The sequence below is a fragment of the Tauraco erythrolophus genome, chromosome 28 (genome assembly GCF_009769465.1).
Source record: "Tauraco erythrolophus isolate bTauEry1 chromosome 28, bTauEry1.pri, whole genome shotgun sequence".
Lineage (NCBI taxonomy): Eukaryota > Metazoa > Chordata > Aves > Musophagiformes > Musophagidae > Tauraco > Tauraco erythrolophus.
The window spans coordinates 3,057,275-3,081,614 of NC_141492.1; the positions used below are offsets into that span (position 1 = coordinate 3,057,275).

Consider the following 24,340-nt stretch of genomic DNA (forward strand, 5'->3'; position numbering starts at 1 on the left):
GCTCCGCTGAACACCCACAGCAAGAAAGGACCCAGCGTTAGAACTTGGGAAAACACCAAAAGCGGCAGACAAGCAGGTTCATGTTTTGGAGAGAACTGCCCAAAACACCAGGCTGGTCCCACCACCACAGCACTTCCCTTACCCCGAGCTCCTCAAATCCTCCTGCTCCCTTGCTGCACCACCACGAGCTTTCCCCACCACGATGGCTCTGAGCCACAGACCCAGCCCGGCCTCGGGATCCCAGTGGGACCCCAACAGTACCCCAGTGGGACCCTTCAGCAGTGATGCTGACCTGCAGACCCTACAGTCCCATTCAAGGCTCCTCGCTGCCCAGCTGGGACCAGAGCCCACAAAACCCGCTCAGTGTGCCGAGGCTCCACCCGCTCCCCCCAGCAGCGGGGTACGGAGGGGGTTGCAGCACGAGCAAGCGTGGGAGAGATCCAAGCTGGGGTGTTTGTAGGCAGAACGGGGTAATCCTCGAGATGCCCAATATCTCGTGGAAGAGCATCTGATCCCTTTGGTCCCATGCAGGACGTGCCTGCGTGACAACAGTTGCTACAATTCCTCCAGGTGAGCAAAGGCCCCAGCTTTGGGGTGGTAAATACCAATATAAAGCAGCGGGTTTAACTGGAGGCTTAGCTCAGCTTATCTTAGCCAGGCTGTTCTGCCGGCCAGGCTCAGCGCGGAGGTATTAGGAGCTCCAAGCAGCAGTGTCATGGAAGGAGGAATGAGGAGGGATGGGGAGAGATGGTCACACACCATGCAGTGCAGAGGGAGGAAACTCACGGATACTCCTGACGGAGGCCCGGGACGGCTTGTCGGATCGGAAAGAGGAGGAAGCTGCTTCCAAACAAAAAGAGACGTGCTTAAAACAACGTGAAGTGGAGAGAGGGAAAGGCAGGGCCCGAAGGGAGGATCTGTTAGGACAAACCAAATAGGGCGGCCCACATGCTGTGTTAGAAAACCCGCCTGTCTGGCCGGGACCAGGGAGGAACAAATGAAGGATGATGGAAGACGGGGAGGGAGGGAGAGATGCTTCATTTTTCCTGTCTGCCACTGCTGGCACTGAGTGGGGACTAGAGGCGAGTGGCCCAGACTGGAGACCCCACTGGGACGTCCCCAAAGCCAGTATAATGAAGGCTGCTGGGCCCCCAAGATAAAACAGCCCGAGTCTAGAGGCATTTCTGCCATTTTTCAGAGCCACCAGCTGGTGCAGGCACATCCAGGACACCAGAAACATTTCCAGGCAGAGTGGTTCCCCTCCATCCCCAGGAGGCTGCTGCAGAGGCACCTGTATGTGTACACGCACAGGACAACTTTACCTGAGACTTTGGGGGTGGGATTGCAAGAGAAGCCCCCGTTAGACTGGTCAGCCTCTCCAAAGTCGTATGTCTCCCTGGGTTTGGGCTTGTATTCCCGCTTGGGACGCGAAGAGGCCTCCCTCATTCTGGAAGAAGGAAAAGAAACGTGGATAAAGTGAAATACAAAACAGAACACGGTGAGTTCGACATAGTATTTGTCCTCCTCGGTGGCTACGCGAGGGAGCAAATTGGTTTGTAGACAAGAATCTGCACAACCCTCTGCACTGGGGTGTTTTGAAGCTGGAGCTTGCCCAGGGTTTGGGATGTGGCCCTCAGAGAGCCACATGTCCCAGGCTTCTCTATGGAGGTGTCTCAGGCAATCCAGGCCAGCAGAGGACACTCGTGCTGCAGTTTGAAAGCTCAAGCTTGGCAAGATCCTCCCAACTCTTCTTAATTCAAACCAGACACAGGATCCACTCAGCAGTTTCTTGTAGGAGGAAAGGACAGCAGGGCAGCGTCGCCAAACGGCCCCGAGAAGTGGAGAGGCTGCCCTGGCTCTGTCCAAGCAATGCCAGGCTGAGGAAGGCACGTCCTGGGTTCTGCGGGGAAGCCCCAATCTCTCCTTCCTCGGCCAGGGTTCAGGGAGGTGCTTGCTCAGGTGAGACAGAGCAGCAGGAAGAACGACCGTGCCAGTCCCGGCGGTCGTGTCAACCAGCTCGCTCGGTATTTCAACAGCACCCCTGTGTTTCTTGGCACCTCGGCAGCAACCGCACGTTCCCCGGGGCTGCCGCGGAGGTCAGGCACTCAAGGAGGGGTGGGGAGAGCAGCAAGACCAGGCAGCTCCACGGCTCTCCCTGCTCCTGCGTGCCAGACACCCATCTGCCTTTCACCAGCTGACGTGGTTCCAAACTCCTGAGCGTGTGCGGCGGTGCCACATCTGCGGCAGGGTCTACCAGGAGACCACCACGTAGATGGAAGGGAGAGCAGGGCTTGTTGGAAAACAAGGGTTCTGGCAGAGGGCTCATAGATGCCTGTCTTTAAGGAGGTGATGCAGGTGCTCTTCCACTGGCCTGTGGCCACCACGTCATCCTCACCACGTGGCATTGACCTTCTGGTCTTCAGAGCAACCAGGAGCCCCTTGATATGGACCTTTCTGGGCTACAACCATGGCCAACGTCCAGGTAACCCCTCAACCACAACTGGAGCTAATGGCACCGAGGCTCTAGCCCAGGCAGTTCCAGGTGACACAGGGCAACAGGCACGTCCAGCTCGTGACACCCAAGCCATCGGCTCCAACAGCGTGATGCAACTTCCGACTCCATCTTGGGTCTGGCCAAAAAGCACTTCTTGGGGGACACTCCCAGGCTCAACGCCCACGGCGCGAGGAGCCGTGAGGAAGTTCGGATCGAAGCTCTAGTGATTGCAAGAAGCAGCTTTAACACCAGGGGATAGATTTAGAGGGAGACTCCAGTATTTATGGACAAGTACCACAGGGACAGGTTGTGGCTGTGAAACCTGAGAGTGCCCACAGCACCCTTGGGACTCACCTGCGTTTGAGTTTTTCCGCAAGCTCGTCCAGGATCTGCACTGCCTGCCTGTGGTAGTCCAGCTGGGCGTCCACCAAGGCTGAGAGCTGGCTCACCTGCTCGATCTGCGAGAATCAACACCGAGGTGGGATGAATGGGTCTTCCCCAGCTGACAGGAGACTCCTGCTTTGCACGCGGGGGCTGAGACCACACTGGGGAAGGTGTACGAAGGGGAACTTCCCCGGGGAGGCGAGGAGAAGGTTTGGGATTTCAGACATCAGAGGTCGGGCAGTGACACCTATAATGCTCTGGGCTTCACCAGTTGTTCAAACCCTTCCCCGTTAAGCTGCGTTACCTGCCCAAACTTACTCCCACTAGCACGCTGAGAAGAGATCTGTTTTGGTACAAACCATGGCCTCTCCTCTGGCCAAGAGCTGGGCCAGGAAGAGGGGCTACAGAAAGAAGCAGCATCCCACCGAGCCACGTGCCGGGCACTCAGATCCAGGTATTCAGAGAGCAAAACCGCACTTGCAAAAGCAAGAGTGGAAATTTGTGCCTAACTTCTGCGATCTCACCCTCGTGTACCCCCCTGGCAGCGCTCAGCACGGGGCGGAGAAGCCGGCGCTGCCCCCGTGCACTCACATCGGTTTCTAGGAGGTTGTGCATACTGGTCTCTGCTACTTCCTTGGACTCTTCGAATTTCTCCATGGCCTGTCGAAGTTCCTCATCGGGGATTTTGCCCTGTCGTTTCTTCTTGTAGTCAAAGTCCAAGCGTCTGCCTTCCAGCTTCTTGAGATGGTGCTGGGAAGAGGACGGTTATGAACAGTAAAGGAAAAGAAGGAAGAGCCAGAGACTGGGAGCAGCCAAGCTCTCCTGCTGGGAAGGCAGCTCTAGTTACAGGTCAAGTTCATTCATTTCAGAAACCTGATCTTGGAGCACACGCTTCTGTGGCTCCCACCTTTGTTCCAACTCCGGAGAGGCTCCAGGACAGGAGAGCTGTGCTGCATGGCTGCTGCAAGGTGACAGGGAGGAGTGGACTGTCTGAACTCAGCTTGGCAGAGGATTACTGCCATGGCTGCAGGGACTTTTTACTAAAAAACAACCCTCAAAAAATGGAAATGGCAGCAGGATTTCACCCCCTTCCAGCCGAGAGCTGGAGGAAAACACTGCAGGGAGCAGCCTGGGTGTGCTCCCCATGCAAGCCGTTTGGGAAGGTAGAGTTGGCCCACTACTTTCAGCTCCCCAAGAGCGTCGGGGATCTCTGGAGGTCAGGAATGGGGATGCAGGTTCTGGGCATCGCATCCCCTGACTGCTTAGGGCAGTGCTGTTTAAATTTAGCTTAATTAGCTCTGTTTAAATTTGGCAGAATTGGAGTAGAGGTAAGTACGGAAACAGTAGTTGGTGGTTATTCTATCTGGGACACCACCGTAAGTGAAAATTCACTGGAGAGAGCGGCCTTTGAATTACAGATGGGGATGGATCCTCTTACAAAGCCTGGCCGTGCTTTGCACAGACTTGTCTCTGCGGTAGCACATGGAGCTACCGGGCTCCGTGTCTCCCCGGCGAGACACCAAAGGGCCTTCTTGAGATGCTGAGACCTAGAGGGAACCTTGCTCACAGCTTCAAAGTTGTCTTGTAGGATCCAGGCTAACAGAACAGAGCCAACACCTGTGAAGGACACTGGGAAGTTTATTGCCAGGCAATAAACGTAACACGGCTGGGAGGTCACAGCACTAAGAACCAAACCCAGCCAGCCCAGAAAGTGTGTTGGGACGTACCCTCACAGCATCCTCCACAAAACACCGTAAATGAAGAACCATTCAAACCTGCATCCAGCCTCATGAGCTGCTCAGGAGCAGCAGCAGCAGCAGTGCTGAGCAGGGAGGGAATACTAGTGAACGTGGGGAGAGAAAGCACACAAAGTGCCAGGGAACAGACCCGATTCCTATGCAAGTCCTTGGTTCCCACCACGACAGAGCAAGTGGTTACATGCACCGAGAGCCAGGAGAAGCCAGAAACGAAAGAGATGAGGAGGAGAGGAAAAACATTGAGGTGTTTACCTGGATCTCTTTCAGGTCTTTGTCACATAGGTTCTGGAGGGGATCAATAAAATTTTGTTTGACTTCAATATCCAGCGAGTCCTTCACTTCAGCCAACCGCTTCATAGATTCGCCAGCATCAAGAAGCGCATCGCCTTCAAGTGAGAAAAGGAAGGGAGAAGGGAGAAGGGAGAAGGAAGAAGGGAGAAGGGAGAAGGGAGAAGGGAGAAGGGAGAAGGGAGAAGGGAGAAGGGAGAAGGGAGAAGGGAGAAGGGGCCAGCCAGTTAAACAGAGCTGAAGTCCGTGGCAGCTGCATGCAGGGCCATTCTGCCAAGACATCCAGCATGTGCAAGCTCCATCCCCATCCAACACCCCCACGTTTCTATCTGGAGCAAATTTCCGAGCCCAGCACAAGGCACTTCGCTAACATGCTTCATTTTTTTCCTCTGAAAAACAGGAACAGTCTCTATCGACCACACAAAGGAAGGAAAAAGTAAAAATATTTCAAAAAGCAGTATTTTTAGACTCCCTGTTAGCTCAGGGAGTCGCTGAGCTGCTAACTGGCCATGCAGCACTTTAGCCTTGCTCTGTTCCTTGGCTGCTGCTGGCAAGAGGAGCGGGGGGCAGCGGGGGGCAGCAGCACGCTCGGGCTGATCCAGCCCAGCCATCCTTTTGTTCTGATAACTTGAAGTCCAGAGCACTCTGACCAACTTTTCAAGTTGCCCCAGACACTGGCAGCAAACCTGCAGCCTTTTATTCCTTTCAGACACCAACCTCTACCAGGACCAGCTTATCCCTTCTCCCCCCCCTCTGAATTAGAGAGCTCAGAGTTGCTTATCAAAACCTATTTAGTCTCGTGCTTTTCTACAGCTCCTGCCCCAACGACAGCTGAGCCAGACGGACTCGCAGCAAAGCATATTTACTCTTGGCTTTTTATTCCAGTGGAAACCATTTATAGACAAAATTATTCCCGTGCAGCTTTGGCAAACCAACCGTTTCAGCGTTACGTTAGCACAGGAGAACGTACAAGTGAAACAGAGGGTAAAGTGAAAACATCATCACTCTACTGTCCAGCTGGAAAAATAAATATACGAGAAGAGTTATTTCAATTGTGATAACTCTAGATAACCTGTGCTAGGGAGGGACACAGGATTAACACAGAAATTTCTCAAGTTAAGTGTTCTTTTAAAGAGAGGCTATTAAAGGAAATCAGGTTCGCTGTGTTCTTCTAAAAACTTCCTTCCCCCTTTGCTCTCTGTAATGACTCTGGTTCCTGTAAGCCAAGAGAGACGTGGGGCTCTGAGCTGGCCAGAGACGCTCTCGAGAATCCTTCATCACTCCCACGGAGCAGCCAGAGCTTTATAATTTTCCTGAGGCACGAAGGCTCCTCCCTGCACTGGAAGCCATCAGACAGCTGTGCGCTGTACCAGCTCCGTCACGTGCGCGGGCTGATGTTTTAGCAGATTAAAACTGATGTCACCAAAAGGTTTCACCCCCCTCCTCCCTGCAAGGCACACGTGGTTACGAGAAATCGCCACGCAAAAAGATTTCTTGGCTACAGCATCCCTCTAGCAGAGCTCTAGCTGGAAAACCGCACCGTAAAACTCCCAATCTCGCTCAACCGAGTCTCCACATCACCGTTGTTCAGTTCTGAAGCAAGGAAGCATTTTTTCCTACACGCACATTTATCTCGGTGTTTAATAAGAAAGTGTTGAGTGGTGGTTTTGCACAAAATGCCACGGATTGGGATGCAGGACACTTGGGCTGTACTCACCCCTTCCCTGCCTTCTAACCTCTTTTAAAAGCCCCCAGCACCGTTAGGTGAAGCGAAGGATCACGCAGCCCTTCCAGAATTTAGAATAACAGCTTGGAAATTTGGCAGCAGCCTTCGCCATCTCATCCACATGCTCCTAGCGGGGAGCTGGCCCCATGGGACACTCACCGAAGTTGGAGTCCTCGCCCAGCTCCTTGCCGTATCGGATCATGCTCTCCCCCAGCAGCCCTTCTGACTGCGGGTAGCCGGGGTTCTTCACCTGCCCACGGATCTTCGACATCGTGTTGAGCATGGTTAGCTTGGCTCTGGAAGCTGGCACAGAAACAGCCACAGCCGGGTTTGCAATTACTTGGACTTGCCAGCAGCTGCTGGCCACTGCCAACTTCTTTTTTTTTCTTTTTTTTCTTTTTTAAAAAAAATCTAAATCCAAAGCCAAGAAGCCCCATTGTCTTCATCTACCAGAAATATCAACCGTTACGAAAAGAGAAGTTTCTTTTCCAAGACAGCAAGCAAAAATAGTTCCCCACAGCTCACCAGTGAAGGCCAAAGGAGTTTCCCCAGCCCTCCCATAGTCCCTGGAGTGCTCTCTGAACGAGCTGGCTGGACGCAGGCAGGACAGCAGGCTCCAGAGGCGATGCCTACAAAGCCAGCCACCCCTTCCCAGCCCAGAGAAGCCACTTTTTCTGGACATCTCAAGAAAAACGGGTGCCCTTCAGAGCCTCTCTAGGTCTAAAGCAAAAGATGTGTCTGTTCTTTCACTGTTCAACAGCAACACCAGCATCTTACGGCCCAGGAACACAGCACAGGGCAAGAGCAGCATCTGGATCTTCACCCGAGTCGCCCGATCTCAAACGTGGGCTGGTGACCAATATCTCGGGGCCAAAAAGGTTCTCTCTGATGCCTCTCTGCCCTCTATGCTCATTTCCCTGGAAAACTGGAGGGCAGAGGGAAGGGGATAGGAAAAGTCCAGGCACTCACCTGGGTTCGGCTGGAGGTACTCTATTGTTCTGGTCAATACTTCTGTAACCGCCTTGCTGGTCAGGTCCACTTTCTGTCGGAAAGACAAAATGACTGAGCAGCGTTGAAGATCAGCCCAGGGCTTTGGCAAGGTCACAGAGGAGTTAAACGGGCAATTTTAGAGATTTCTCTTGTTCCCTACTCACTTTTTCCATTTCCTTGAAGTCATCGTCTAGCTTGGTCCCTTCCGCCCCTCCAACCTTCTCACTGACCAGCTGCAGAGAAAGAACAAGGGAGGAGGAATCAAGCACGGTACTAACTCCTTAAAGTTCCTCATACCTCATGCAGTGAGTCCCTGGGACAGAAAGGGAAGAGGGGTGGTCCAGACAGCATCTGCAAGACAAAGGAGGTGGCAGGAACGGCCCAAAGCTCATCAGAAAACCAGCTCTTTGCTAATATTGCCCCACTAAAACCCCGAGCATCTCCTACCCTTCCCAAAGCACAGCTCAGTCAGGATATTCCTCACCCAACAGAAGCTCCGCAGCTCCTTAAATCGCACCATGCGCCTCCAACTCCCAACACTTGCTGGAAAAAGCAAGCAGCAGAATTGTCTCGCGGCTCCACCTTGAGCCAAGGCTTCAGTTTCCCACATGGCAAAACACGAGTAAACAGGGAACGAACGGGCAGCAGCCGGCACGAGAACAGAGACCACCCAAAACCCTAAACCATCACCCTTAGGGGAAATGCTGAAGGAGCTTGGCATCCAGGACACGGGGGTTTGAATTCTTTATAAGTGGAGGATAAAGAGATCTGCAGAAACCACAGTAAAGTTTTTAAAACCATTTATCGACGCCTCTCTGACACCTCTTCTAAAACTAGCGAGGAAGTGAGACGTTTGACAAGCTGCAAAAGCCAGGGCTGCTTTTGGCTATTTGCGTGAAGGGTTTATCAGCTTGTTTCTAAATAACACTTGGTCTAAGAAAAGCCTCCTGCTCCCTAAACCTCACCGTTCCACTGCCCGAGCTGAAAGATAAGCAGCACCTTATTAAATCCACCTAAAAGTGTTCTTCCCTGTAGCCCAAACAGAGAGGAAAATTTCCTTCCCAGCCCCATGCTGGTGGGGCAAAGCAAGAGGGAACGCCTGGGATGTACGGATCGGCCAAAATTAGTGATTATCTCACCCCAAACTGGTCCAAAGGGACAGCAAATTACCTACACAGACATCAAAAGCGGTCTAGGTTACAGGCACTGACTCCCAGGCACTTGCCGCTGGGCATCGCCAGGATTTCTCCTGTTTATAGTCAAAACTCCAGTTCTGGACGAACAATACAGGTTTGTTTATTTCAACATCAAATACTTGATTTTATCGAGTCTTTCTTCCTTTGGAACCCTCCTGCTCCCACGGGGATTCAAAACGGTTCCTTACTTTTTTTGAGGAAGAGTGGGAGGGGGAAAAAAAAAAACCCTTTAGATAATCATCCAGGTTCAAAAGCACTGGGAGACCCCGCGCCAGCCTCCCTGCCCTGCGTGCTGTGCCACGCTCAGCCCCCATAAATCAAGCTGCCAAGCAGGACACGCAGAAGAAATGCTTGTTATTACGAAGAAGAACAAGATCTTCAGCGTTTCAGCAAAATCCCATTTCCAGATGCCAAAACAGGGAGGAGAAAATACATAAATAAATAACTAGTGTGACTTCAAAGACCCTCGATACGCCAAGAGCCAGACTTTGGGGTCCTGAGCACGAATATCGCTGCCACGGCCGATAAGCTTCTGGCGTCTCGGTGGGGAGACATCAGCAACCGTTCGTCGCTGCCGAGGCGGCGCAGACGAGGCTGGGGAGCACGGAGAGCTCTTCCAAGCACAGAGCTGCACAGCATCAATCACCGCAGGGCCAAAACGATGGGTTCAACGAGGCTGACAAACGAGGCAAAAGCCTCTCGGGGCCTCGCTGCACCAAGGGAAGTGTCTTTTTCTTTTTTTTTGAATTCCACGGTTCAGCAGAGGGCTCGAGATGGCAGACAAAGAGGGATTGCTGTAGTTTCACCCTTGACATTCAGGCACTGGGGAAAAAGCAAAGGGTTGCTGCTCTCCTGGTTCACCCAGCTGAGCTCTGGATTCAATTCTCCTGCTTAACTCTTGGATAAGATCTTCTCAGGTCTGAGCGAAAGCATGGCAGGATGGCCCAGCCCTGCACCCTGCCATGCCGTGTCCGGTGAGCACAGGGAAGAGGCTGGAAGGGACATTATCATCCCACAGCTGCCGGCAGACGGGCAACTGCTCTGAGCTTGATTTCCTCCTGCAGTGCTGCGTTCAGCTCTGGGGTCCTCAACATCAGAAGGACATGGAGCTGCTGGAGCGGGGCCAGAGGAGGCCACGAAGATGATGCAAGGGCTGGAGCACCTCTGCTCTGGAGACAGGCTGAGAGAGTTGGGGCTGTTCAGCCTGGAGAAGGCTCCGGGGAGACCTTCCAGCACCTTCCAGTGCCTAAAGGGGCTACAAGAAAGCTGGAGAGGGGCTTTGGACAAGGGTGTGGAGTGACAGGACACGGGGTGATGGCTTTAAACTGAGAGAGGGGAGATTTCGATGAGATCTAAGAAAGAAATTTTTTACAATGAGGGTGGTGGGGCACTGGACCAGGTTGCCCAGAGAAGCTGCGGCTGCCCCGTCCCTGGCAGTGTTCAAGGCCAGGTTGGATGAGGCTTTGAGCAACCTGGTGTAGTGGAAGGTGTCCCTGCCCACGGCAGGGGGGTTGGAACAGGATGATCTTGAAGGTCCCTTCCAATCCAAACCATTCTCTTATTCTTGCTTTTTCTTTTTTTTTGGATGCTGGCTCCACACTTGGGGTGCCAGCACACACCCTGGCATGCCGGCTCCGAGCTCAGGGGGGGCACATTCCTCTGTAGACATACTGAGTCCAGAAAAAAACCAAAAAACCCCACGAAGCTGTTGCTCTGCCTGCCAGGGCAAGCTCAGCAGAGCAAACCTGCTCCCAGCTGCCCGTCGCCTGTGCCCTGCCAAAAATCCTGCAGAAAGGAGCTGCCACACACCCCAGCATGGCACGGATCGCCTTCCGTAAACGTCGCACCTCCGGAAACCTCCTTTATTTGTTAATACACCTGGGAAGGGTACAATTATCCCAAGCAATTCCATTCCCACTTTTCTCCACCCATGAATTTGCAGCCCAGAAAGCTGCAAATAACCCCTCTGGCAGGGAGCTCCGCTGTAATCAGGGACTGCATGCCATGTCAAAGGCAGCCGTCACCGCAGCGATTTCGGAGGCTTAACACCCTCCCAGAGCTCCAAGAGATGTGAAGGAGGGGGAAAAAAAAGAAATAAACCAACCAACCAAGCAACCAACCTCGCTCACAGACTAATTTAATCCTCCTTTTGACGTCCAAGAAATGCTACTGGTGCCCTGCTGTGATGGAATAATAAGATTGAGGTTCTCTCCCCGCTGGCTCTAATTAAACTGGGAGGCATCATCACGGGAGGAAAGAAGGAGGGACTGTGTGCGACTCCATCCCTATCCCCGCGCTTCCAAATCTGTTGGGCATGGAGACAAACCACGGCAGATTCCCCCTCGGCGCTAGCCGAGACAGGAGCCAGGAGAAGCCCTCGCCGGCTCCTTGTTGAACCTACAGCTTCACGACGCGACCGGCAGCCAAGTTTCCGAGTGCCGCATCGCGCATCTCATCGCGCTGCCGGCAAAGAGGCAGCGAGCCAGTGGCTGCCTTTTTTGGGGGGAGGCATCAAGTTCACCAGGAAGCTCGCCCTTTGCTTGCAGGATGGGGTAGGAAGGAAGGAAGGAAGGAAGGAAGAAAGGAAACATCCATGTGTTTCTTGTAGTGTCCAGCTTGGGTTCAGCAAACCGTAGGGCGGTGGTGAAATGCTGCCGGTGCGTATCCCAGCACAGCCTCCTCCAGGGAGCAGCTTGGGGGCTTTTTTGAGGATGCAGTGACAATTTTTCTGTACTTTTATTTCTCGAGAAGCCAAGAGAAGACTCGGGATACATCCGCCTTCCCCTGGTTGGGGCCCTAACCGCTTGCGAACACTGCGACCAAGACAGATGTGAAGCCGGGGAAGGGACGGTGCAAGGCAAGACGTGCAACTCGTTAACCAAATTCAGTGGCCCAAATCCTTTCTCCCGGGCTCACGCTGAAGCACAGCAGCTGGTCTGGTGTGAAAGACGAAAACGAGTCTATGCTCTCTGGTTTCTTTCATCTCCCAGCCCTGCCAGGACGGGGCACATACTAAAAGGTTGAAGCGGACGCGAGCCCTGCCGCAGCTCAGCGAGAGGCGCGGTGCCGGACCAGGAGCCCACGGCAGCCGAAGGCAAACGCTTCCTACAGCAAATATTAACACAAGGCGATACCCTCGAGCGTCACGGCGCAGCGAGACCAAAACTGCTACAAAAGGGGAGGGCTGTTCACCTGGCATCCCAACCCACCCACGCCGCAGGGCGGGGGAAAAGGGTGGAAGCAGACGGTGCACGCAAATTCCAATAGAGAAGCCAGGAATCAATCCCTCGCTTCCCATCCATGTTTAATTAAGAGGACGTTGGCTGGTAAAACATGCCCTAGATAGCTCCGACCTGAGATCAGAGCAGGGAGGCGTTTAATTCGAGGCTGGTGCAGGGCTCCTGCATCATGCCGGGGCGCGGTGGCTCCCACCCCAGCGAGCATCCCCAGGAGCACAGCATCCAGCCTGCTTCCTCCGCAGAACTCATCCAGAGGGATGAGATACGGCCACTTCTGGCCACCGACGGGCTGCTCCTGACCACGCTTTGCAGTTTCTGCAGCCTCATTTTGAAGAGCGTCGGCTGACGGGGGCTTCCATGGGTTTCCTTCGCAGGGGCATGGGAATGCCAGCAATATCCGACTTCCCCGTCGCTGTTCGAAACGCACCAAAGGGCTGTGCTTGGTGGAAGGTCTTTGGAAAAGAAAGACCTATTGTTTAACTACTGTGGCGGGAGGTCGGCTACGGGGAGAGGCGGGAATGGTATGTGTATGGAGAGGGTTTCTCTTTTACAGCTGGGAGTGGGGGAGAAACAAGGGAGGGCTGCGCAGCCGCTCCCAACTCACGACACAAAATCCACACACCTCTCCTCGAAATTTCCATCTCATACAAGGGTACGTAGTGATAGGGTAAGGAGCAATGGATTTAAACTGAAAGAGGGGAGATTTAGATTGGACATAAGAAAAATAATTTTCACTCTGAGGGTGGTGAAGCACTGGAACAGGTTGCCCAGAGAAGTTGTGGCTGCCCCATCCCTGGAAGTGTTCAAGGCCAGGTTGGATGAGGCTCTGGGCAACCTGGTGTAGTGGAAGGTGTCCCTGCCCATGGCAGGGGGGTTGGAACTGGATGATCTTTGAGGTCCCTTCCAACCCAAACCATTCCATGATTCTATGATCTGCTTGACTGCTGCTCAGCGCCAGGACATGCTGGCAGTAAAGAAAGAGACCTGAGTGTCCATTCCTGACTATGGACATCCTTACATGAAGCAGATGGATCGGACAGACAGAACCAGTCTGCCCACACCATCACCGAAACCTAAACAGGTCCCAAAAGACCTGGAGAAGGACCCTGATACAGCAGCTCCCACCCCAGAGCAGCATTTCCCTCGTTGCTGGTTGCAGCATCATCCCCATTAACGTTCCTCACCCACACTCAGCACATTTCACCGCATGGCAGGTGTGTTTGGCCAGGATGTGCCTGGATATATTTTGGAGGTCAGAAGATTGGGAGAGGTTTTGTGAGCAGAAGACGTGGCTGTTCTCCAACAGGAGATGGGCAGTCCCAGCTCGGAGCAACAGGACAAGCTGTTCTGCACCGTGGCCTTGCTGCGCTGCTCCCAGGGGCTGCTGTTGGCAGAGGTGTGAAAGATGTGGAGGGAAAAAAAAAGAAAAAGGAGATTTTTGTACAGCATCATTAGTGAAATTCATGACAAACTGACATTCTTTAAAATGGGAAATTATCCCTAACTCCCTCAGCCTCAAACAAGCAAAACACACCAAGAAAAACACAAAAATTGTATTTTTCTAAAAAAACTTGCTTTCTTTTTCCATAGCAAACAGCTCTATTTATAACACATCAAACATACGCCATCCTTGCATTCAAAACAGTTGCCTGCAGTAGAACGAAAACCTTATCCCTTCAGATGCTGGTGTATCAAAGCCTTCCTCTTCCTCCCTGCCACCCTCCAATCCTCAACAGAAAGTTCCCTTCAAGAAATAAATAATAATTAAAAAAAAAAACAAACCACAGAAGAGCAAACAGACAAGCAGCTCTACCCTGGCTGCCTTCACCAGGAAAGAGCAAGTCCAGTGGAAAAAGCCAGTCTGGAAAATAATTAAAAAAGGTGCTGAAAATGTTTAACGGGGCTTGAGTACAACATGACAGCCTGGTAGGGACACGGAGAAGCAGTTAAGGAAAACCAGGGCTAATTGGGATCACTAGTGCCCAGTTTCGGTCGTGCCCGGTGGCACGGATCTGTGGGATGCTCCATAAAACCTAAATAAAAGCCATGGCCACTGCTCCAGCTCAGCATGGTGTGACTCCCTGGCATTAAGCGTAATTTTTCAGTCATCTTCACCGGTAGCTTCATCATCACAGTGTCAGAGGCAGCTGGATGGTCACGGCTCCACGGAGCCAACGTGACAATTTACTCTGTTGCTGCGTGTGTGTTTAAGCTCTAAAATAGATGGGTGGCAAATGGGTGAAGTCACCAGGCTGCAGCCAGCGGGGCTCGGCAGTGGCGGGGTTGCAGAGCCCCCAAAAAGCCTCCTGGAAACACGCTCCATTTCCAACAGCGTGCCTGGGAGAGGCAGGAGCTCGGCGGTGCTGGAGTCCAGCTGCAACGCCTGGAAAACACCCCGGGGTCCTCCCCGAGCACCCCGCACGTCTCCGCCACCGTGCCTGCAGAACCGGCTCGTGCTGGGAGGTGTCTCGAGGCCGACGGCAATGCCCTGCAGATGTCTGAGCTCTGATGTGCTGCCTGTCCGCGCCAACAAAGTGCCTCGTTAAAAGTTAATTGTCACCTTCCCGGTGCGATCCCTGGAAACGAGGTGAGACTGGAAGGTGCCGGTCCGACAGCAGACACCAGTTGGGATCCAGAACACGTGTATGTCGTGTCAAGGTCTCACCCTTTCGGCTCCATCTCCAGCTCTTGGCCACAAAGGCAGTGAGTGGATGGGGTTGGGAACTGGGAAGAGACAAGCGGCCGGTTCCCGCAGAGCGGCGGCAGCTGATGCAAACCCACCGGGAGCTTTCAGGCTGTGCGCACCCCTCTTCTCCCCAGCCAGCCTGCAGTTCTGTCTGTTCACATCAGCGTTGTCGAGCTGACTGTATTCTGCCTCCGTAGAGGCTTTTAAGCTTTTTTTTCAATAAAAAACAGAAGGCATCCTTTCTTAAGGAAGGATGCTGCGGAAAGGCAGCAGACACCCCAGTTGAAGGAAAGACCAGCATGCCCATGGCAAAGTGCACGCTACTCTGAGCAACTTCTGACCTACTTTAAGGAGAAGAAAGCAGATCTAAGCATTTATTGTGGGGAACAGGGGATAAACAATTACCACCAGCCTTGTACCGAAGAGGAAGGCACGTTCCCCGAGCACATCCCGATGCTCCGAGTAGCCGGGGGGACTGGAGGCACCCAGCAGCTCCGTGGTCCTGGCGCAGCTCAGCACTACAGCCGCACACACCGGATTTTTTCACCCCAAAAGCTGCCGCTCTAAGGAGAGAAGACTGACAAGTGCCAGAAGAGGAAAGAGCATGAGAGGAAGCGATTTGCCTACTGCCAAGAGAAGGTTCTCAGCAGAGCTAAAAACAGAAGGTGGATGTGACTCGGTAGACAACATCTCGCCGTTTCTCACATCCCCGTCGGGCTGCGGGGCGAATAAAAGAGGAACGGCAGCCGAAGCTCTTGCCCTCCTGCCCCTCCGAGCAAGACCCTGCTGCTGGTCCCTAACGTCAGCCCTGCCATTGATCTGACCTGTCTTGGGGCACCTGATTGCTCCACCAAAGTTGCCTGGTCTCCCTGATAAAGAGCTCACAGGGGTAATTTTTACTCTTGTTATCCAGCCCTTGACCTTCTCCTGATCTTTCTTGCCTTTATTTTTCCTGTTCCCACCTTTCACGAGGAGGGCTGGTCCCACCCGAGCATCAGTGATGTGCTTGTGCAAAGGCACGTAGAGGTGCTCCACTGCCTCCAGACACGTGCTCCAGGAAAACGTGTCTAGAAACAAACAGAGCTTTCCACCCCCTCACCATCTGAGATGGGGATCTAGCCACTCTCCACCCGACGCTGGAGGAATTGCCTTGATTTTGAGCAGGAAGGTCAGGCCAGAACAATGAAGAGCCCCTTCCCTTCTCTCCCAACAAGGCAGCAAGCCTTCAAAGTGACCTCGGGTTGTAATCTTATCATATAGAAACCGTGAAGAAAGAGCTGCCGCCTGCAAAGACAGCTTTCTAGGGAGCCACCTGTCAAATCACCTACTCAAAGCGCTATCGAGTGACTCATCTCCATCGAGCAGATGGGCTCAGAGGAACGAGGACAGCATGAATTTATAATATTAAAAAAAATAAATAAATAACTTAAGCAGCAGCCAGCAGGTCACACTCGTGGAGATCGGGCCAGAGAAGGGCACATACACACATCGCAAGGCAGCCACTGCCTGCTTGCGCCGGGGACTCGTCCTTTCCTGGCTGGTAGCCTGACAGGTAGTCTGGGAGGAACACAGAGAAATTTCCGAGCAGCCAGGGATCAGGTTAGGAAAGCTAAAGCCCTGGGAGAATTAAATCTGGCCAGGGACATCGAGGGCGACAAGAAAAACTTCTATCAGTACGTCAGTGATAAAGGAGGAGTAGGGAAAATGTAGGCCCTCTCTGGAAGGAAACGGGAGACCTGGCTACCCAGGATATGGAGAAAGCTGAGGTACTCGATGACTTTGTTGCCTCAGTCTTTCACTGGCAAGAGCTCCAGCTGCACAGCCCAAGTCCCAGAAGGCAAATGCAGGGACTGGGAGAAGGAAGAATCGCCCACTGTAGGAGATCAGGTTCGAGACCATCTAAAGAACCTGAAGGTGCACAAGTCCATGGACCTTGACGAGATGCATCCGCAGGTCCTGAGGGAACTGGCAGGTGAAGTTGCTAAACCATTATCCATCATATTTGAGAAGTCGTGGCAGTCCGGTGAAGTTCCCACTGACTGCAAAAGGGGAAACGTAACTCCTCTTCTTAAAAAAGGGGAAAAAAGGAAGACTCAGGGAACTACAGTCTCACCTCTGTGCCCGGCAAGATCACGGAGCCCATGGCAAAAGGGTTGGAACTAGATGATCTTTAAGGGCCCTTCCAACCCAAACCATTCTACAATTCTATAAATCCTGGTTGCGATCCCTGTTTACAAGGCTCTTAGCTCCGTGCTCATCTCGATGCTTAGTCTCGGTGCTCCCCACGCTAACTCTCCCAGCAGGACAAAGACTGGTGCCTCCTTCCCTTCCCCGAGCAGAAGCCACCTGCTCAGCTTGCCCTGGCTAGCGCCGAGCCAGGGACAGGCCAGACTGCCGAAAAGGCACAACGCTGCCTTAAAATCAGACTCAGCCCAGAGCAGAAAGGTTTCGATATGCAGTTCTGACCGTGGGGAGACACTTGAAATGTTCTTGCTGCAGGGAAAGGGGCACCTCCCAACAGTCAGCAGAAGCTATTTGCATCAGAAATATTTTCTCCTGTTATTAGTTACTTCTCGCATGCTCTGTACCAAATGAGACATAATTTCTATTCAGCTGGGAAAAAAAAAAAAAAAATGGGTCAAGTGAACAGGGAAAACAAAAACACATAAGCAAAAAAGCAGCAGGTCTCCTCTCTCCCCCGGCAATGCCCTTCTCACCCACTCGCAGTGACGACAGCAATTCAGAGGAAGTTCACTAAACCAAGGGGAAACGTGGAATATTTGTCTTGTATCCAGATTTCCTGCCCAACCTCCCTACGTCCTATCTCGGAAGAGCCTTTGTGAATCACAGCCCGACTTTCGCAAAGCTGCTGAGCCATCGTTTCTCAGCAACTCCACCCGACCTCTGCAGACCCAAGGGAAAAAAGATGAGCGGCTCCTCGCTCGTTAGATGTGATAGAAGAGGACAAAGCCCTACAAGAGCTTCCTAGTAACTGCAATCCTCAGCGTCCTCTTCTGCAAAGCTTCAGCGACAAACGGAGGCAGAGCACCCAGCAGTCCTGTCTTTCGGAGGATCAGCCCCGACTTCCCACCCGCACGCCGCTCCTAGGGATTTCACTAAAAGCAAGGGGAAAAAAAGAAGGAACAGGAGAGCTTAGGACACTTGTATGTCCCTGGAGAAAACACCACGGCTGCAGGACAGCTTGCAGAAAAAGCTGCAGGTGGGATTTCTGCTCCTGTGCAAACCAAGACAGATGAAAAGAAAAAAAAGAAAAAAAGACGGTTGCCCAGAGAGGTGGTGGATGCTCCATCCCTGGAGACGTTCAAGGCCAGGTTGGACGAGGCCCTGAGCAACCTGATCTAGTTGGAGGTATCCCTGTTCCTTGCAGGGGGGTTGGACTAGATGACCTTTGAAGGTCCCTTCCAGCCCTAACCATTCTATGATTCTATGAAAAAACACCTCCTCAGGGTGCATGACACTAACTGGGATCATCCAGAGGGAAAAAACAGCAAGAGTCTGGAGACTATCATGGAAATGGTGGCCAGCAGATCGAGGGAGGGGATTCTGCCCCTCTGCTCTGTTCTCATGAGACCCCCCCCGCAGTGCTCAACTCCCTCAAAGGGAAGGTAAAAACCCTCCTCCTGACTCGAAGGGGGCAGAGGGAGCCCCAAGCAGGGCACGTTCAACACGGACAGCCTTGGCCAAGCAAAAACTCCAGGACAGACCTAGCCACATCTCAGTGTATACAAACATCAAAGAGAGCGAGAAATAATTGAGAACACTATAAATACACGTTTTCCTTGTTAATTTGAATACTAGGAAAAGCTTAGTGGCTATCAGGCCAGAGCACAGCATCCTAAGGAAAAGGAGAGTGGGAACGAGCAAACAGATGTCCATCAGACTGCTGGGAGCAAGCCGGCACCGGCGTGCCGGACCAGACCAAACTCCGGCATCGGTTCCTCCAAGAACTCTGTGCGGGAGCCTTCCCCACACCCCGGTACTCTGTCGTTTTTCCAGCCCATGCAAGATGATGCCAAAGCCATTTTTTTTTTTCCTTGCTGCACATCATTGACATTTGCTAATATTAATTTCAGAAGGATTTTTTTAAAGTTGAAAAAAAGTCCCTCCCAGCACTTTGGAGTTTGCTTTTACTCTGCAGATGACACTATTGATGCATCACTATTGCCTTTCTACCCTGCAGCCACAGCAATATCTGTACCAGAAATGCTGGTGGATAACGTTTAGATGACGTTATCCCTGTCAAGCACGAAAGCCTGGACTCCCTCCGTCTTGAAAACTCGCCCAATACAATTAGGAGGAGCTTTACTGGGAGAATAGCTGCAACCAACATCTGGCGCTCCGGATTTGTGCCTGCCCAATGCCCCCTAAGTTCACCCAAAACCACGTGCAGAGACACGCGCCGGCAACAAACAAGATGCTCCATCACTGAGCTTACACTGAAAAAAATCAAGGGGAAGGAAAAACATCCTGTTTGGCAAGAACAGCACCTTCTTACGCAGCGGATTTGCTTCGTACGTAGGTAATTGTTCATCATTTTTCTGCCTTTTTCATTATGAGGGTGGCAAGATTAAGTTTAAATATAGCTAGTCCTGTAAAGTCAAACCAGATTTGGTCAAGAAAGTGGTTAATAAATTATCATTGATGAATAAAGTCTGGGCCAACAAGAAGATAGAGCCTGGTTTTCAAGCTCTAGGATGAATTATGAAGCATTTTCTCAATTAGAAAAAGCCCTTTAAAGCTTTAATCATGCAAATTTTATCTTCTGTCTGAAAGACAGAATTTCATTATGGAGATGAGGTTAATTCTTTTTTTTGAGCAGAAAAGCAATCTAATTAGTGACAGTATCATGAACTTTATTAAATAGCCAGTTAATATGATAGGAAGATTCTAAAATTCCCAGTGGCTTCAAAAGAAAAAAAAAGACTAGTTCTATTAATAAGGCATCGGCAACAACGCTAATTACACACTCCAGGGGCTAGAAGGCTTTTCTTGGAAGCAAGAGCAGCCCAGACTCTCTCTTGATGGACTCTCCATCTGCTGCAAGAGAAGCAGGTCCAGGATCTCAGGGGGACCGTGTGTGTGTCCCCCCACCCCAGCACGACGGGGACACCCCTGCCCGCGCTCCGGCAGGCTGACGATCTCGCCAGCACCCCCAGGTATTATCGGCAAACCCGGGTCCAGCAACGAAGCCACGCGGCTGCTGGAGGGGATCCCAAGAGCCGCTTGTGTTTGTCCCTCCAGCTTGGGCCAAACACAGCCCTTTCCTGTCAACAGGAACCCGTTCCTGAAAGCCATGGGATCGCTGACTAAAGGGATAGGGGAGGCCAAGGGGAAGAGGAAACCTTTTTGGAAAAAAACTCCCAGTAATTATCGCTTTTATAATCACAGGGAGAGGCCAAGAGGGGCTGAATCTTGCAGTAAGCCATGTCACACCGGAGCTCATGGAAAGAGAAGCTAAAGCGATGCTGCGGGGCTTTCCCAGCCCAACGACTCCGGATCCTTCCCCATCTGCTTCGGCTCTGCACAGAGACTCGAAGACTGGGACACAGCCAGGGCAGTTGAGGGGGACGGGGGACACAAATCAGGAAGGAGCAGGTCTGCAGGAAAAGTCACCCCGTTGACAGGAGCTCCAGCTCCGGGTCCCTGACTTCACAGCTCGGGCTGATGATTTAATCAGCTCGATTAAAAAGATGGAAAGGCCCAGGAGCGCAGCCCTCTGCAGCACAGGAGCCTTACGAAACAGCATCAGCATCTCGATGCATCACCGAGTTTCCATGTGAATGAGTTTAGCCGGCATGACAAACCCGAGACCTTTGGATCAGGGATTTCTTTTATTTCTGCTCTTTTCAATACTTCAGCATCCTGTTTGGGATCGGTGCAAACCAGCAGCCTCCTCCAGAAGGGACAGCACCATCCACGCCAGCTGCAGCAGGCTCAGGGCTTGTAATAACCCCTCACACCCCACTGCGCACAAATTCCCTCCCCGAGGAGCACCGAGCCTGCGGTTTTGATTTTTACGTTGGTATTTCTGCAGTCTGGGGCAGGAGGAGCTGCCCTGCTCCCAGCACCGGCTGTCATCCCTCCGCTTCTACCACCCAGGGCTTGGATGAGGCTGCGAGCCCTGGCAAAAGGCACTGGCATATGTAGGGATGGGGAAGAGAAGGAGGAAAAAAAAATAAATGTGCTAAAGAAATGAATCAGCTTTTACAAGCCAGCCTGTCTGATCTCATCCCTGTTTTGCTCTTTCCCAGGAGAAAAGTATTGGCAGGGAGAAGGGGGAGGAAGGATTTCCTTCCACCGCATCCAGAAACCATCCCCCTCGGCACCGTCCACTTTCAATAGCTCACCCATAACCTGTGAAAACAGATAGTTGGATAAACAGATCATTTTAGACAGAAAGCCCCGAGGGAGACGGGAAGGCATCATCATGCGGGGCGAGATGCTGATGACGAGGAATCCGCGCTCCTAATGCCGTAAAATCCGCCCCCCCCAGCCCTGAGTCACGTATCCTTTCTGCGTCCCAGATTTCCCCAGCTGCAGGATAACACTTTCCCCTGTCTGACGTTAGGAACGAGGAGGGGAGCAAATGGAGCTGGGTACGGAAGGCTGGAGTTTTCCACCTCTGTTTTCTGTCTTTGCCTTCCAAGAATCTGAGTTCTCGTTACTACCAGAGCCCAATGACTGTGAAAGCAATTTTAAAAGGGGAGGGAAAAAAAAAACGAGTTAAAGTAACTGATGCAGAGACAGGAGCCATCCCCTGCCTGCGACTCCAGGCTGAGAAATAATGAGAAAAAGCTGAAAACTGCTCCATTATGGGGCTGCTCCAGCAATGATTAACCAGCCGAACAACATCACCGCCGTGCCGGGCGTTTCATCGATGACAAATCACGCCAAGAAAAAGAGAGGGAGTGAAGGTGAAGATATTCTGCAAGATATCCTGAAGATACTCAGCTCATGTTGGCAAACTGCTCGGGGCTCTGGGGTGTCAGGCGAAGACGATGGCTACTGCCGAACACGGCTCCCTCCCGGCCGGACCCCGATGGCAAGCTGAGCACGCGGGACGTCACGCTCTGCTCGAGCAAATCCGGCTTTCCTCCTGCCTCGAGAGCAGATTAATATCAAAAGATAAACTAAGGAGGCTGCAGGGGACTCCAGTCCCGGTTAATATTAATAGAGCAAACAGCAGGTGCTGTGGGAGGGAAGGCCAGGCTGGCAGGAATGAGCAAAATCCCTCAACTCCCCAGTTCAAACTCCCATTTATAGATAAGGAACTTAGAGCCCGACGCTGCAAACTACCTCCTCCAGGAATCACCTGCTCGCTTGCCATCGTGGCACCCAGTCCTCAGTCTGTCATCGTCATCAAGGCACAGCCACTGCCGCGGCGGAAAAGCCAAGGAGTGACCCGTTGCCAGGATCCCCTCTGACTCCCCAGACCCTGCTGCTGAGGGATGGGCCAACTCTCTTGCCAATGGCACGGCACGGGTGTGCAAAATTCACCAGAACAGCTCAAAAAGAACACGTGAACCCAAAATAGCACCTCAACCCCTCCCCGGGTGCCTGGTTCCTCCTTTGGCAGCTCTGGGTGCTCTTCTGGGTGAAGTCTCAGCCCCGGTGCACCAGCAAGGGCTTCCCCAGGATGACACCCACGGACGGGGCTGGCAGCCCCGCTGCCCACACATGCTCACACCTCTCGGCTTTTTGGGAAAGCAGAAAAACCACTACACAGCACACTTCAGGTCTACTAATTGCTGGAGGATTCCAGACAAGTCAGCATGAAGTTCTCAAGCCACTGCAGAGCAGAGACTGGCCTGTCTTGGGGGGCTCTGCCGCCCCTCTAAAGTCTCTGGGCACTGGCACTGTCCTGAGAGCTTCAACTCACATTCGCCATCCAAAAAGCTGCAGCAGGTGAAGATCCTAGATATAAGGAAGAAATTTTTTATGCTGAAAGTGGTGAGGCACTGGCACAGGCTGTCCAGAGAGGTGGTAGATGTCTCATTCCTGGAAACATTCAAGCTCAGGTCGGACAGGGCTCTGAGCAACCTGATCTAGTTGAAGATGTCCCTGCGTGTTGCAGCAGGGTTGGACAAGATGACCTTTAAAGGTCCCTTCCCACCCAAAACCATCCTATGGTCTCTCTGATGAACTTGGGGTGTGTCAGCCTCCACAAAGCAGGAGTGAGCTAGAGCTGGAGGGCAGGCACAATCAAAACCATCTGCAGCAAGAGAGGGCACTGACAGATAAGGTCTGGCCAAAGAAAGAGGCCTCGTAGGTTTGGTTTTCCATGTGGAAGATTATCCTGCACGCTGCACTTCCCATTTCTTTTCCAGCGGGAGATCCTGTGCTGCACAGTGCATCTGTGATGTCCCAAGAAACCCACCACCCAGCTGCACACAGAGCAAAGGCAGCGAGCGGAAAGGCATCTCGTGCCTACAGGAGAAAGCCCCAGAGAGCCAGACGCTAGAAGGACTGACTTAACCTCAAAAAAAAGCAAAAAATAGCTGTTAAAATGCATCATCTGGGAGAGGGAAAAAAAATACATCTGAAAGCACGGTGCAAAGCCACTGCAGAAAGAACCTCACCCAAAGAGAAATAAAGGAAATCCCAATCCAGCACAGGAAAGAGTAAATGACCACGAAGGCCAAAAAAAATAAAAAAGGAGAAATGCCATCCCTGCCCGCCAGCTGTGTGCTGTCCCCCATCACCAAACCGTCCCTGGGCAGCACATCCAGGAGTGGATTCCTCTGCCTCGGCCTTCCGAGCGGACACCACCGCACTGTGGCACCTGGGTGCCGAGCTGCGGGGAAGGAAGCTCTTAGGGTCATTAACAACTGGCCGGAAAACGCACATTGCCGACATCCGGAGCTCGGGAATCGCGTGGTCCTTCTGGGCTGAAATGGCTGTCAGAGGCTCCAGAGCACGTCCCCGGCTCTCGGGCCAGGCAAACGCAACTGGTAGCTGTTCACGTTCACAAATATCTTCAGAAGCCTTGAGAGCAGTCATCAAGCTCGGGAAAAAGCGTGCACGCCAAGGGCTTGCGAGTTTTAATTAGCACTCGCCTCGTCCCCTCTAGGAAATCGGCTTTTTCACTCCGCTTGTGGAGGAGGAGGAGGTTGTTGGTCCGTGTGCTGGGCCAGGACTCCTTGGGCGCAGCAAGGCACGCGCCATCGCTTGCTATCCCAGTTCCTAAACCCAGGCGGGCCTGGCAGGGTTTGGGCTTGGAGCACACAGGCTTTGGGAGCACGTTAATCCTGTTCGGGAACGACGGCAGCGCCCAGGGCTGAGTATCAGCCCAGCTTAAAAAAAAAAGTGATGCTGTCGTCCCTCGCTTGGGGCGAGTCTGCTCCCCGAGCCCAACCGCCGGCGTAGAAAAAACATGTCTGTGTCATGGAATCATGGAATGGTTTGGGTTGGAAGGGACCTTCAAGATCATCTAGTTCCACCTCCCCGCCAGGGGCAGGGACACCTTCCACTAGACCAGGTTGCTCAAAGGATGAGCTGGATGAGTCCAACCTGACCTTGAACACATCCAGGGATGGGGCTCTGTTCTACCTGAAATGAC

The 24,340-nt window shown here is 52.6% G+C and overlaps 1 protein-coding gene across 2 annotated transcripts in view; it reads right to left on the reverse strand.

Annotated features, from left to right (window-relative positions):
- The window catches only part of SH3GL1 (SH3 domain containing GRB2 like 1, endophilin A2), a 30,776-nt gene that overhangs the window by 2,986 nt on the left and 3,450 nt on the right, over positions 1 to 24,340 (reverse strand). The window contains exons 2-9 of one of the 2 annotated variants that reach the window (XM_086627655.1): positions 7,804 to 7,872; positions 7,619 to 7,691; positions 6,809 to 6,952; positions 4,888 to 5,021; positions 3,470 to 3,628; positions 2,849 to 2,952; positions 1,323 to 1,447; positions 787 to 840 (exon numbers count right to left, since the gene is read on the reverse strand). In XM_086627655.1, coding sequence (XP_086483781.1) covers positions 787 to 840; positions 1,323 to 1,447; positions 2,849 to 2,952; positions 3,470 to 3,628; positions 4,888 to 5,021; positions 6,809 to 6,952; positions 7,619 to 7,691; positions 7,804 to 7,872 — 862 coding nt within the window. Of the gene's footprint in view, positions 1 to 786; positions 844 to 1,322; positions 1,448 to 2,848; positions 2,953 to 3,469; positions 3,629 to 4,887; positions 5,022 to 6,808; positions 6,953 to 7,618; positions 7,692 to 7,803; positions 7,873 to 24,340 lie in introns of both variants that reach the window. The other variant, XM_086627656.1, reaches the window with a different exon arrangement.